This window comes from Palaemon carinicauda, chromosome 27 (assembly GCF_036898095.1).
Source record: "Palaemon carinicauda isolate YSFRI2023 chromosome 27, ASM3689809v2, whole genome shotgun sequence".
NCBI lineage: Eukaryota > Metazoa > Arthropoda > Malacostraca > Decapoda > Palaemonidae > Palaemon > Palaemon carinicauda.
In genome coordinates, this window is record NC_090751.1 from 25143931 (window position 1) to 25158930 (window position 15000).

General features: G+C 32.8%; 2 protein-coding genes across 6 annotated transcripts in view; both read left to right on the forward strand.

Annotated features, from left to right (window-relative positions):
* The window catches only part of LOC137620611 (uncharacterized transporter YwbF-like), a 146515-nt gene that overhangs the window by 78116 nt on the left and 53399 nt on the right, over positions 1-15000 (forward strand). The window lies entirely within an intron of this gene.
* On the forward strand, positions 239-922 carry LOC137620850 (golgin subfamily A member 6-like protein 7). The gene has a single exon (XM_068351298.1). The coding sequence runs from the start codon at positions 239-241 to the stop codon at positions 920-922; it is 684 nt and encodes a 227-aa protein (XP_068207399.1).

Genomic DNA, 15000 nt, shown 5'->3' on the forward strand with positions numbered 1-15000 from the left:
ACAAAGAACTCAGAGGAAATAACAGTACTCGGGGATTCGATGAGCCTTAATAATCATAATCCTGCTTTGTGGGCAATGGCGATTGAAAATGTGCTCTTGGATCCTATAATTAAGAGAATGGATCCTGAAATTAGAGAACTGGAGGCGGCTCAATTAATTTGGGAACGAGAGAAGAAACATACAAAAAATCCAGGAATTGAAGAATGAACAATATATTTGGCAAGATGAAATCATGAACATGGAGAAGGAAAAGATACGCAGGGAACTTGAGGTACAAGACATGGAGAGGAAAAAAGTTATCCTGATGCAAGACCATGAGATCATGAAAGGTAATTGGTTACATAGAAAAATCTTGATGCAAAATGAAATTGACCATAAGAACAGAATAATACTAGAATTAGAGAGAGAACTATTTAGCATGCAAAATAAAATTGACCAGATGCATACAAAAACAGTATATGACCAGATGAACAGAAAAATAGACAAGATGAAGAAAGAACAATATAAAATGGAGAATGAATTTAACAGGCAGAATACAAAAATACCGGAATTGGAGAAAGAACTATCTAAAATGCAAAATGAACTTGACCAAAAGAACAGAAAAACACACACCATGGAAAAGGACAAACAATTCAGGGAAAAAGAAATTATCAAAAGAAATAGAAAAATACAGGGCATGCAAAGAGAACTATTTATCATTCAAGCTGAAATTGACAAGAAGAATATAGAAATACAGAAGATGGAGAGAGAACCATTTGCCATGGAAATAGAGGGCATGGGGGAAGAACAATTTGAAATGAATGAAATTAACCAGCAGGATGCAAAAATACAAGCCATGGACAGAAGACTATTTGACATGCAAAGAGTACTTTATAAGAAGAATGGAGAAATAGAGGAAATGGAAAGAGAAAAAAAAAATTAACTTGGAATATGAAATAGAGTTAATTGGGAAGGATAGATTGCAGTACATGAAGAAAGCCAAAGATGAAACAAGACAACAGGATAGGGTTATCTGTTATCTAAAATGTGATCTGCTTAAATATGAAAACAAAATTGAAGATTTAGAACTGGAAAAGAAAGAAATTTAGCCTTGTTAAACCAATTAGATGGCCAAGTTCAAATTCTGTTGAAACGTGTTCCAGAGTTTCCAAAACACCAACAACCACAATTCCTGAATATATTAGGACATGTGGCAAATGTAGTATATATATATATATATATATATATATATATACATATATATATATATATATATATATATATATATATGTGTGTGTATATATATATATATATATATATATATATATATATATATATATATATATATATATATATATATATATATATATGGAGGAAAATAGGTTTGACCGCCTCTCAATTTTCTTACCTTTGGAGCAGAGACATTCTTGAATCCCGGGCACTTGTTCAGGGTATTTCGTATGGTCCTAACAGTGACCTAGCCAAGCACTTCAATATTCTTCTCTCGTAATTTCCTTGCTGTGAGAGTAGGATCCCCTTCTGCTTCACGCTTCATTAGCAAGTAATAATAATAATACTGTTCTTAAAATATTTTATTTTTTTTTCATTACTTCTCTTGTAGTTTATTTATTTAGTTATAGCATCCTGCTTTTCCAACGAGGGCTGTAGCTTAGCTAATAATAATAATAATAATAATAATAATGTGGCAATAGCTTTGGGCTAAAGAACATTAACAGGTAGGCGGATACGTGTCCAAATAGTGGCTTTAGACGAGCAGCCATAGACCCCAATCACAATGACAGACGGTAATATCAGTTACCTATAGATGATTGTGCACTACGAGTGTCTTATTGCCTTTGCTCCTTTGTAGTGTCTTCGTCAAATATTCTATTTTTTTTAATAGTTTGAATATAACAGAAACATATCTCGGGAGATTTTGTGATTGAAATGTGGAATGACAAGGATTATGAAAATATTAATGACATCTCTTTCTCTCTCTCTCTCTCTCTCTCTCTCTCTCTCTCTCTCTCTCTCTCTCTCTGGGGAATTTATGAATTCATTATAATATACTGTATTACGCCGACCATTGTAAGAATGTATAATATATATATATATATATTCCCTGGGCTATTTTCCCTGTTGGAAGCCTTGACTATGTAGCATCCTGCTTTTCCAACTAGGGTTATAGCTTAGCAAGTAATATTGATTATATATATATATATATATATATATATATATATATATATATATATATATATATATATATATATATATTTATATATATATATATATATATATATATATATATATATATATATATTATATATATATACACACACACACACGCGGTTTCCTAAGGCACCTTACCTTGTGATATCCCTCTCTGTGGAGAGATTCCTGAAGCGTGCGAATGGAGACCTCCCCCAAGAGCTTAGGATTCTGCTCCTTAAGTTTACAGGCAGGAAGAGTTGGATTAGAATACAACTGCCGCTTTAGAACCTCTAAACTCCTAGGGGGTATCTTCCTAGGCCTCCCACCACCATGGCCATGGGGGGGAACCTCACTACTCCCACTAGCCTCGAACTTTCTTACCAGATTATGAACAGTTCGTCTCTTTACTCTGTTTTTTTTTTTTTCAATTTCTTTGGGTTTTAACCCTTGCTTATGATACTCTATAACTCGCACTTAATCATCACTGATGTACGTGCCTTAGACATCGAAATTAATGAGTGCACAAAGTCAGAAACGCAGAAAATCCAGATGTAAATGTGTCAAAAGGAAAGAGAGTCCGGGTCAACAAACTCCACCCACACACACTTAGCAGACACTTAGTGCTGTCAAAAACTAACATGAGTTAGTGAAAAGAGTGTCCTAAGTAGCCAATTAGTCATTTTTTCCCAATCGATTTTTCCCTGATACATTTCAAGGTTTGTAACATAACGCAGAAAATAGTTGCAGGTCCAGAAAACTGCAACTGCAAACTGCGCAGACTGTATATATATATATATATATATATATATATATATATATATATATATATATATATATATATATATATATTACCTTTGCCTTGTTGTCTATATTAGAACCAACTTTGGGAGAGATATAACCCAACCAGATTGAGTCGATGAATGAGACTGGGAAGTATAAAGTTGTCATATCAGTTGATACTAGATTAATAAACTAATTTGTCTTGAAAACCACAATATGCATATTATTATTATTATTATTATTATTATTATTATTATTATTACCTAAGCTACAACCCTAGTTGGAAGAGCTATATGCTATAAACCCAAGGGATTCCAACAGGGAAATTAGCTATGTAAGGAAAGGAAATAAGGAAACCGTTAGAAGAGTGCGACCGAGTGCACCCTCAAGCAAGAGAACTCTAAAACAAGACAGTAGAAAGCTATAGCCATGGTTCAGGGGCTATGGCACTACCCAAGACTAGAGAACAATGGTTTGATTTTTGAGTGTCCTCCTAGAGGAGCTGCTTATCATAGCTAAAGAATTTCTTCCACCCTTACCAAGTGGAAAGTAGCCACTGGTATTTATACCAGTGCGAGCATGAGGTTGAAGTTGTGAATATTTCTTTTATAATTCGAGTTGTATAGCTTATTTTGAATGTCTGTCTGACAAATAAAAATAAGAATAATTTATTCTTACTGTCTCCAATTGCAAAATCAATATGTAGATGAATACTTACCGGATGGAATCATATATCGTTACCCTGTGTTTGCATAAATCAAGCCATTGGACAATATATTGCCCTGGCCGGGCCATAGATTACGTGTTCGAAGCTGGTGAACTTGTTGACGAGATCTGGTGCGCGTTCCGACCAAGTCGTTGCTAGGCCGATGATTGATAAATCTGTCGGGAAGTTGAATTTAAACACATTTCGATTATTGCCTTTATGAAAATAGGATTGCTATATTATGTGTTTGAGGTTTATGTATAGATTATTTTATACAATCATATGGTAACACACTTATTGCTAAATGCAGGAGTCTCGTCGTTAAATACGATAATTTGTTTTGACAATTTAAATCGGAATATGCAGTTCCTAAATGAAGTTATTTACTTTTTTTTTTATTTATTTATTCATATTTTTTTTCCTTTTTTTGTGCAAAAGTGAGAGATGGTTCTACGTTGAACTGAATGTAAGGCTAAATGTATACATACATTTATGGTTATAAGGAAAGGGATGCGTGTATTTGTATATAGGTCGATATATATATATATATATATATATATATATATATATATATATATATATATATATATATATATGTGTGCGTGTTTATATATATACTGTATATGTATATATATATATATATATATATATATATATATATATATATATATATATATATATATATATATGTTTATATATATGTATATATAGGTTTATATGTTTAAATTATATATGTTTATATATATATATATATATATATATATATATATATATATATATATATATATATATATATATATATAAAATCTATACATATATACATACAAACATATATATATATATATATATATATATATATATATATATATATATAAAATCTATACATATATACATACAAACATATATATATATATATATATATATATATATATATATATATATATATATATATATATATATATATATATATATATATATATATATATATACTGTATATATATATGTACCTCCAGTATTTAGAACTGTGTACTTACCCACGTGATCCAGATAACCAGACAAGATGAGATCTCATGAATAAATCGTAACCAGTTCATAATCTGTAGTTCCGTTACTCAATGACGTAATCATATCAACTGAAGTAATGAGAGATTATGAAAGTGCACATGTTCTATGAACAAGTCACATGTCGCGGAAGAGCTCATGAATATTTGATAAGGCATAAGCAGAGCCTGGGTCACGGGTTTGCCATGTTGGGCTTTTTTCAGGCCAAAACCCCCTCAAATTTGGCCTTTTTGAAAATGGTTGGCCTTTAAGCAATAGCATGGAAAGGTGGACCTTAAAGTATTATATTTTTGGCCTTTTTCTAATAATGGGTTGGCAATTGGCCTTTTCTCATTTAGAAAACCTGGCAACACTGAGCTGAGGACACAAGGAGTTCTTAAATTCAAGGCTCCCAAAACATTGAAGAGAGTTTTATGGAGATCGGATGACTGCCTTTAATTTTTAGAGCACAAATACAACTATTATTGTTATTATTAATATTATTATTATTATTATTATTATAACAACTAGTCAAACTACAACGCTAGTTGGAAAAGAAGAATGCTGAAAACGAAGGGCTCCAAACAGGGAAAATAGCCCAGTGAGGAAAGGAAATAAATAAACCACGAGAGAAGTAATGAACTATTAAAATAGTATATTTTAAAAGAGAGAGAGAGAGAGAGAGAGAGAGAGAGAGAGAGAGAGAGAGAGAGAGAGAGAGAGAGAGAGAGAGAGAGCATCTATTTCTATTTCCACCATTACAAATGATTATAAAATACATAATCAGTCAGATGATAACCAAACTTCCCTTTAGTATCTTTTGGAGGTCGAGTTGAAGTTATTTAAAAACCAATCATTTCAAACCATCCCTTAATAACACAGTAATAATGACAATGAGATGTAATTAAAACTTACTAAAGTGAGTAATTCTGCACGAGATTTTTTTTTCCTATTTGGAAATATACATTTACAGTTTGTACAATTTTATAGGCTTAGGGCTATCACGAGAATTTATAAGCTTAGGCCTATGACGAGATTTTATAAGCTTAGGTCTATCACGAGATTTTATAAAACATAAGCCTGTCATGGGATTTTATAAGCTATTTCATTAGTCATAGTTTATAGCAAGAATTTTTCAAAGAAATTATTTAATTATTCACAGTTTGTAAAAAATACTCAAAGAAATTACTGATTTAGCCACAGTATATAGCAAAAATTACTCATGGAAATTACATAATTAGCCAAAGTTTTTAGCAAAAATTACTCAAAAAACAACTACTTCATTACCCACAGTTTAAGGCAAAAATTACGCAAGCATTTATCAATCAAATTTCAACTGACGATCGTTTAGTCCCAGACGATTGTGTAACATCATTAAATGAATATTGCATCACACCTTGCAAACCTGTTAGCCCGTGAATATAGCACTTAATGTGCAGTCATAGTTAACCAGCCAAGTAGTTAACAAGGTTGCTTACGACAAACTCTACCTGCGCAGTTCAGGCGATTTTAAACTTGCAGGAAGTTAGTCAGTTGAAAGTCAGTTTTTCTCTTCAATTAATGTAAGTTATAGAGAATTTTCATTTTGATTAATGTACCTGTTACAGAGCTGCCTATTTCCGGTTTACACTCGAACGACCTGGAAAGATTGGAGACCTGGAACTCGACACTCTTGTTTACACTATCTCTGGTGGCGTCAGTCCTGCCTTGACTGACGTTGTGTTTATGATGGAACTGAAGAAATGACCCGTAAAAACTAATAACTTGCAGATTTTAAGAAGTGACCCGTTAAATACTAATAACTTGCAAATTTTAAGAAGTGACCCGTAAAGTACCAATAACTTGCAAATTTCAAGAAGTGTCCCGTAAAATACTAATAACTTAAATTTTAAGAAATCACCCGTAAAAGTACCAATAACTTGCAAATTTCAAGAAGTGACCCGTAAAATGCTAATGATTTGCAAATTTTAAGAAGTGACCCGTAAAATACTAATGATTTGCAAAATTTAAGAAGTGACCCGTAAAATACTAATGATTTGCAAATTTCAAGAAGTGACCCGTAAAGTACCAATAACTCGCAAATTTCAAGAAATGACCCGTAAAAGTACCAATAACTTGTAAATTTCAAGAAGTGACCCGTAAAATACTAATGATTTGCAAATTTTAAGAAGTGACCCGTAAAGTACTAATAACTTGCAAATTTCAAGAAGTGACCCGTAAAATACTAATAATTTGCAAATTTTAGATAGCATCCAGATAAAATTATCAAAAGCAGGCCGGTTGGAAGGATTTAATGCAATAACTGAACCGTATAGACGACTCAAGTGCGATTTATTTGAAACCTGAATTCATGGGCCTGTTTTCCCTTTTTTTTTTCTTATAGTATAATGGAAATTGATATTGTAACACCCAATGATCCATTGATGACTTTTGGCAATTTTCATTTCACGTAGAATCCTCATGAAGATTTTTTTTTTCAAATAAAAAGAAAGTTTAAATTCTTTAGCGATTCTTACAATAAAAATGACAAACCAGAAAAAATGGAGGATAAAACAAACTTTTAATTTTTTTTTTGATTGACATTTGATGTTTCTTTGGCAGTAGATTTAACAGACTTGTGCTACAAAAATAGTTTTAGCTAATTGGTGGTTTTATATTTTCCTTTTCATTTCGCTCAAGAGACTACCTGGCAATACTTTCCATTGTGCAATATACAAAGGTTTGGACGGTAAATACAGAACAGCTAATCGATCAATGTGTTTATTGAATCTGACGTTGTTACATGTGATGCACTTCAGTTTTGAACTTAGAATCCTGTATTTGGATGGATCCTTACTCCTGTTGTTGTTGTTGTTGTTGTTGTTGTAGATTGCGTGGCCGTTCTTGGCAAGCTCGACCTCTTGCAGTTCCGTATCCCGAGGATTCTTAACCCAAAGCGAATTTGCTTGGCTCACTAAGACCATTTGAAATTTTTGAGTGGGTAAATTAATTACTAAGTTTACAGCAAATTATTATTATTATTATTATCATTATTATTAGCTAAGCTACAACCCTAGTTGGAAAGGGAGGATGCTATAAGCCCAGGGGCCCCAACAGGGAAAATAGCTCATTAAGGAAAGGAAACAAGCAAAAATAAAATATTTTAAGAATACTCACATTGAAATAAATTTCCTGTATGAACTATAAAAACTTTACCAAAATAAGAGGAAGAGAAATTATATAGAATAGTGTACCCGAGAGTACCCTCAAGCAAGAGAACTCTAACCCAAGACTAGAGAACTATGGTTTGATTATGGTATGTCCTTCTCCTAGAAGAGCTGCCTACCATAGCTTAAGTCTCTTCTTCCCTTACCAAGAGGAAAGTAGCCTTTGTTATATTCCGCGTCTCATTGTTAGTCGTGGCCGCTTGGATTAACTACAAGATTCAAGAACGACTACGGTGGAAGGTCGTAAATCCTGGTGTAGACAACTTTGAGGAAAGGCAGACGAATAACCCTCCCAGGCTTGATACCGACAGAAGATATTTTCCCACTGTGGTTAAGGTGTAGAATTTTTTGTAGGCTTCAATTACCTTGTGGGTATTTTTCTTAGGCATAAAACAGGGCATTATAAATTTTCCTTACCTGAACAGTCTCTGATCCCTTACCTGAACAGCCTCTGCTCTCTATCTCATAACACCGACGAGATCAGCCAGCTGAAATGAAGTAATTAGATTTCCTTTTCTTACCTTTATTTAGCTTTGACGATTGGTTTTGTCAATTTTGAACGAGGATGACCTCTTGGCTGTTGGTGATGTCAATGAAAAAAAAGAAGTATTTTCGACCTGACTTCTCGGCTGTCGATGAAGTCAATTTAATAAATGTATTTTCGGCGTGACTTATCGGCTGTTTATGTAATAATTAAAGAGAGAGAGAGAGAGAGAGAGAGAGAGAGAGAGAGAGAGAGAGAGAGAGAGAGAGAGAGAGAGAGAGAGAGAGAGAGAGAGAGAGATGGTGTTTTCATCCTTACCTCTTGGCTGTCGATGTTGTCAATGAAAACATGTGGTATTCTCGGCAATTGTGATAACACAGAGGATATTTTGTCGACAGAAATCATCATGAATATATTATTTATAGAAAATTGTTACCACAGAGGATATTTTGTCGAACATTATTTTTAGCTCACAGGATAGCTTGCGAACAGAAGTTAGAACAGGATATTTTTCATTTTTTTTTTTTAGTACATAGTATTTATAATTTTTTTTTGCTGGGTCTACCTGCATACATGCAAATATATTGTCAAATGTGTCTCCTGAAAGAAATATACGTTCCTTAACTCTTCTCCCCCGTAAGAATCTAGAATTTCAAAAGACTTCTTCAGCTTCAGCTGAAAATCAATAAAAGATCCTCTAGTGCTTTTCAGAATGCAGTTCTAACATTTTGGGGCATCGCAGTGTTGATGGCAATTTTTGGCTTTGCTGATCGTATGTTCATGATAATGTACAACTCTCAACAGAGAGAGAGAGAGAGAGAGAGAGAGAGAGAGAGAGAGAGAGAGAGAGAGAGAGAGAGAGAGAGAGAGAGAGAGAGCTTGAATGGGTACCGGAAATAAACGGCCAGTGACCGTCTGCCCATAACCAGACTAAATAGTTACAAAAAGAGGAGAGAAAAAAATCGTCTGGCAAAACGGGGGTAAAGAACAGGGATGAGAGGGAACGAGAGAATAAAAATGCTGATGGGTGGGACAGAAGAATGAAGCCTGGAAGGAGGGGGGGGGGGGTTGTGTGCAGACCGTGCAGGGTGGTGTATATAGGGTATGGAGGATAGGGAAGTTGGAACTAATAATAATAATAATGTTTATTGGACAAAAACATATTTACATACAAAATTGAGAAAAATTCCACATAGATTTTGGCAAAGTACTTGACACTTGCCGCATGTTTTTTTTTTAAGCAGAATAATTGTGTATATTTTTTTTTTTCTTGTACCTTTGAATAATTATGGATATTTTTTTTCATGTAGATCTGAATAATACGAATAGTTTTTTTTTTTTTTTTTTTTTTTGAGATCTGAATAATTGTGGATAGTTTTTTTTTATGTTGCGTAGTAAAGCATATTTATATTTTGTATTGAAATGGTGATGCCAAGAAAATAGGACCTTTCCTACACGCCGCTTAAGAAAAGCAAGGTTATAGGAGCCAGGAAAGAAAAGCAAGAACAATTACTGCTAATTCGTTTGTTTAAAAAAAAAGAAAAAAAAAAAAAGAAAGAAAGAAAGAAAAAAAACCCAAGCAGGAGATTTTGGCCTCGAATTCAGTCAACATATTTTTCTGGTTCTAAAAAGAAATTTTGTTGTAATGAAAACATTTCTTGATTTCTAAAAGCCATTTTATTGAGTTTAAAATCATTAATTTACTAGTTATGAAACATTTTTTTTTAAGAGAGACTTTTCATTTTGGAAACTTTTTTTTTTTTTAGTTAAAGGAAAGTGGCTTATTTTTGAAAGACATTTTTCAGAGTTAAGAGATATTTTTTGTTTCATGAAGTAATTTTTCTGTTTTAAGATAATTAATTAGTTTACACTTTGAAAGGTATTTTTTTTCCAATGAAATGTCTACCTATTTCTAGATTTTTTTCTAAGATATAGATTTCACTGTATCAGAAAGCATATTTGAGTGAGAGAGATTTTTATGATTCATAACGGTAATTTTAATTTCATTGAGACCAAACGCATTTGATAATTATATTTTCATTTCAAATACTTATTATTGTATTTTAATAAGACATTTTCATATATATATATATATATATATATATATATATATATATATATATATATATATATATATATATATATATACTGTATAATATATATATATTATATATATAAATATATATACTGTATAATATATATATATATATATATATATATATATATATATATATATATATATATATATATATATATATATATATATATAAATATAAGGAAGGCATTTATACCTATCAAAAGGGAATTGAAATACAAAGATATAATTTTCAGAAAGATATTTCTAATATTCGACTAAAAAAACTAATTTCAACAAGTTATGCTAGAGGGCCAATCAGTAGAGCGCACACCTCCGCCGAGGCAGCTTATTTCTCGACCCTTAATTGACCTTGACCTTTGACCTTAACATATATTAATTGGCGTGGAATATATACACTCAAATATGAACCAAGTTTGAAGTCTCTGTGACAGCGATGTCCAAACTTATGGCTGATTACCTGAATTGAACATTTTGTTTGACCGTGGCCTTGACCTTTGACCTTTGTAATCTGAAAAAGTTGAATCTTATTCTATTTTTCTCATCAGTATTACCGGAAGCCTAAAAAAATAATCCCTCTTTATTGATATTTTGAATATTTCCAAGTGAAAATATTACATTAAAAAAATAAATATTCGATAGACCACCAATCGGTACATATTTTTATATGAGACTCTGGAAGAAGAAAGTCTCTCAACATCTTTAACAAAAGTTTCGTGTCCAGATTCTGACACACACACACACACACACACACACACATGTTTAGAAATCACGCTACCCGTCAAAAAATTAAAGCAAAGTATTTAGATATATGCACGTACCCCCTATCACTAAAGTATGACTACTCTCTCCCTTACACGAGGGACAGGGAGAGCGGAGCGTGACCGGAAAGATATATATATATATATATATATATATATATATATATATATATATATATATATATATATGTGTGTGTGTGTGTGTGTGTGTGTGTGTGTGTGTGTGTGTTTTCGGTTACGCTCGGCTCTCCCTGTCCCTTGTGTAGCGGGGGAAAAGGGAGTAATCATACCCTAGCGATAGGGAGTGCGTGCATATCTCTCTAAATACTTACCTTTCATTTGTGACGGGTAGCGTACATTAGTGCATGAATAAAGACGAAAAGGATATGAAAATTAATTTTTTTTTTCTATTCATATAGAATTTTGTTCACATGACCCGGCGCTAAGACCAGAAGGTCATTCAGCACCAAGTGGGTGTGCTGGGAGATTAGAAAACAAATAAGTGGGTGCAACCAGATGGTAGAGAGATCAAGAGATGCTGCAGAAAGCCTTAAACAGTGCATACAGTGCACTTTGTGTGATGCACTGTACTCTCCTTTGGAAAGGGTGGTTAGAATTTTGAAAGGATGAGAAGTTAAAACCGTGAAGGATTATAAAGCTTTTGTTTATAGGAAAATATAGATTATTTTGTAAATGTAAATTTTAAAAGAAATCATTTGAACATATATTTTACTCAATGAAAAAATCAATGTTGTATATTTTATTATAAGCCAAACAGTAAAAGGATCCAGACGTGGTGCAGCATCTCGCTCACGTTTGGCATCACTGGCGTTGGCCTAGCTGTAAATAGATGTAACCATCTGCGGGGTTTAAGGAAAAGGTGTTCATCTAACAATTTAACCCGAAACACTTGCCAAGAAAAAAAAAAATACACGTGTATAGCATCATCGTAATCATTAGGCAGCACAGCTGTCATTTCCCTCAGTGAGGGAAGGAACATCTGTTGTGTACTGTTGTATTATTATTATTATTATTATTATTATTATTATTATTATTGTTGTTGTTGTTGCTGCTTGCTAAGCTACAACCCTAGCTGGAAGAGCATGATGCTATAATCCCAAGGGCTCCAACAGAGAAAATAGCCCGGTAAGGAAACGAAACAAGGAAAAATTAAATATATTAAGAACAGTAGCAACATTGAAATAAATATTTTCTAAATAAACTATAAGAAAAAACTTTAACAAAACAAGAGGAAGATAAATTAGATAGTGTGCCCGAGTTTACCCTCAAGCAAGAGAACTCTAACCCACGCCAGTGAAAGTCCGTTGGGATAGCTTTCTCTTTACAATCTATTTATTTATTTATTGTAAATGTTTTTCCAGCATTCTTTATTAGGTAGTTTTACTCCCATGTTATCTTCCTCGTTGCCATTTTTATTTGTTCGTATTTATGCTCTTACCGGAATTCTTATTTCATTTATCTCTCTTATTTCATTTATCTTTCTTTTCTTTAATCCGTTCTTATTTCGCTGTTTCAAAAGGAAGATTTGTTCCCAAGTGTGTCTTTCCTTTTTAAAGTTCTTCCATAACATTGTAACTGTTTTTTATGCATTCCTTAATAAGTTGTTTTATTCCTAAGTTTTTTTCTTCGTTACAATTTTTATTTGTTCGTATCTATGCTCTTACTGGTATTCTTATTTTCATAATTTTCAAGTCAGGTGATTCATCTGTTTTTTCTTTAACTCGTTCATATTTCGCAGTTCCAGAAGGAGGGTTTATATCTTCTTCAAACGTACTTATAAATCAAGCTTAAATTAAGACAACAGCTGTTTCCCCAACCTTTACTAAAATGATAACAACAATAATGATAGCTTTCCAGACTTTGAAGTGAATGATTTAGATAAAAATCAATTATGAATAAAATTCCCGAGACGCATCTGTGCAAATTAGCTATTTTGGCATTTGTCTGACATCTGTGCAAATAAGTTATTTCAAATCGCAACACTAATTTCGGTTTGTGTTGGAGCCTTTGGTTAAAGCTGATGAACCGAGAATCTCTCTCTCTCTCTCTCTCTCTCTCTCTCTCTCTCTCTCTCTCTCTCTCTCTCTCTCTCTCTCGTAAACTAGATAAACATCCGTCTTTCACAATCGTTAACACAAACATGATTGATCTCGGCCTCTTACCTAAGATTAACTTTATTTTCTCAACGTGGTTTACACAATCTCTCTCTCTCTCTCTCTCTCTCTCTCTCTCTCTCTCTCTCTCTCTCTCTCTCTCTCGTTAATACGTTTATTCTTCATCCGCTAGCGCGTATATGTTATATCTCTCTCACTAACTCAGAGAGATATATATTTTCTTGTTAAAATTATATCTCCATCTGAAACTAATCATCTTTACTGCTTGCTGACACAAATGAGTAATTTTTCTTGCGCGAAAAAAGACAACAATCTTTTGCTCTTAAAATATTATTATTATTATTATTATTATCATTATTATTATTATTATTATTATTATTATTATTATTATTATTATTATTATTATTATAACTTGCTAAGCCACAACCCTAGTTGGAAAAGCAGGATGCTGTAAGGCCAGGGGCCCCAACAGGGAAAATAGCCCAGTGATGAAAGGAAACGAGTAAAAATAAAATATTTTAAGAACAGTAACATTAAAATGAACATTTCCTATATAAGCCATCAAAACTTTAATAAAACAAGTGGAAGAGAAATTAAATAGAATAGTGTGGCCGAGAACTCTAACCAAAGACAGTGGCTAGAGAACAATGGTTTGATTTTGCAGTGTGCTTCTAGAAGAGCTGCTTACCACAGCTAAAGAGTCTCATCTACCCTCACCAAGAGGAAGTGGCCACTGAACAATTACAGTGCAGTATTTAACTCCTTGGGTGAAAAATAATTGTTTAGTAATCACAGTATTGTCAGCTGTATGAGGACAGAGGAGAATATGTCAAGACTAGGCCAAATTATTCTGTGTATGTTCAGGCAAAGGGAAAGTGAACCGTAACCAGAGAGAAGGATCCAATGTAGTACTGTCTGCCCAGTCAAATGACCCCATAACTCTCTAGTGTGTGTGTGTAGATTGCCTTACCATATGTAAGACACGGGCTCTTATCGCTGGGCAGCCCGTAAGGCATCTCTAGTGGTAGTATTTCAACGGGCGGCTGGTGCCCTGGCCAACCTACTACCTACAAAACTTTCTAACAACTTAACTTTACGGTTTTTTTTTATTTATTTATTTATTTTTAACAACTACGGATTTAATTATTTTTTTTTTTTTTTTAAGCGAGGAATATTTTCATAATTGGTGTAATAAGAGACATGCAACGCATCGTCTGTACGTACCGTGGACCCGCATAAGTAAAATTAAACCGACCTGCCCGTACCAACTCCGGGTAACCGGTCTGGTCGGGAGACAATGCGTCATAACCCTGTAAGGAAAATAGAATTTAATTCTCTTATCAATTTAGTCTATTTTCATTCTCTTATAAATTAAGTCTTTTTAATTCTCTTATCAATTTAGTCTATTTTCATTCTCTTATAAATTAAGTCTTTTTAATTCTCTTATCAATCTAGTCTATTTTCATTCGCTTATAAATTAAGTCTTGTTAATTCTCTTATCAATCTAGTCTATTTTCATTCGCTTATAAATTAAGTCTTGTTAATTCTCTTATCAATCTAGTCTATTTTCATTCGCTTATAAATTAAGTCTTGTTAATTCTC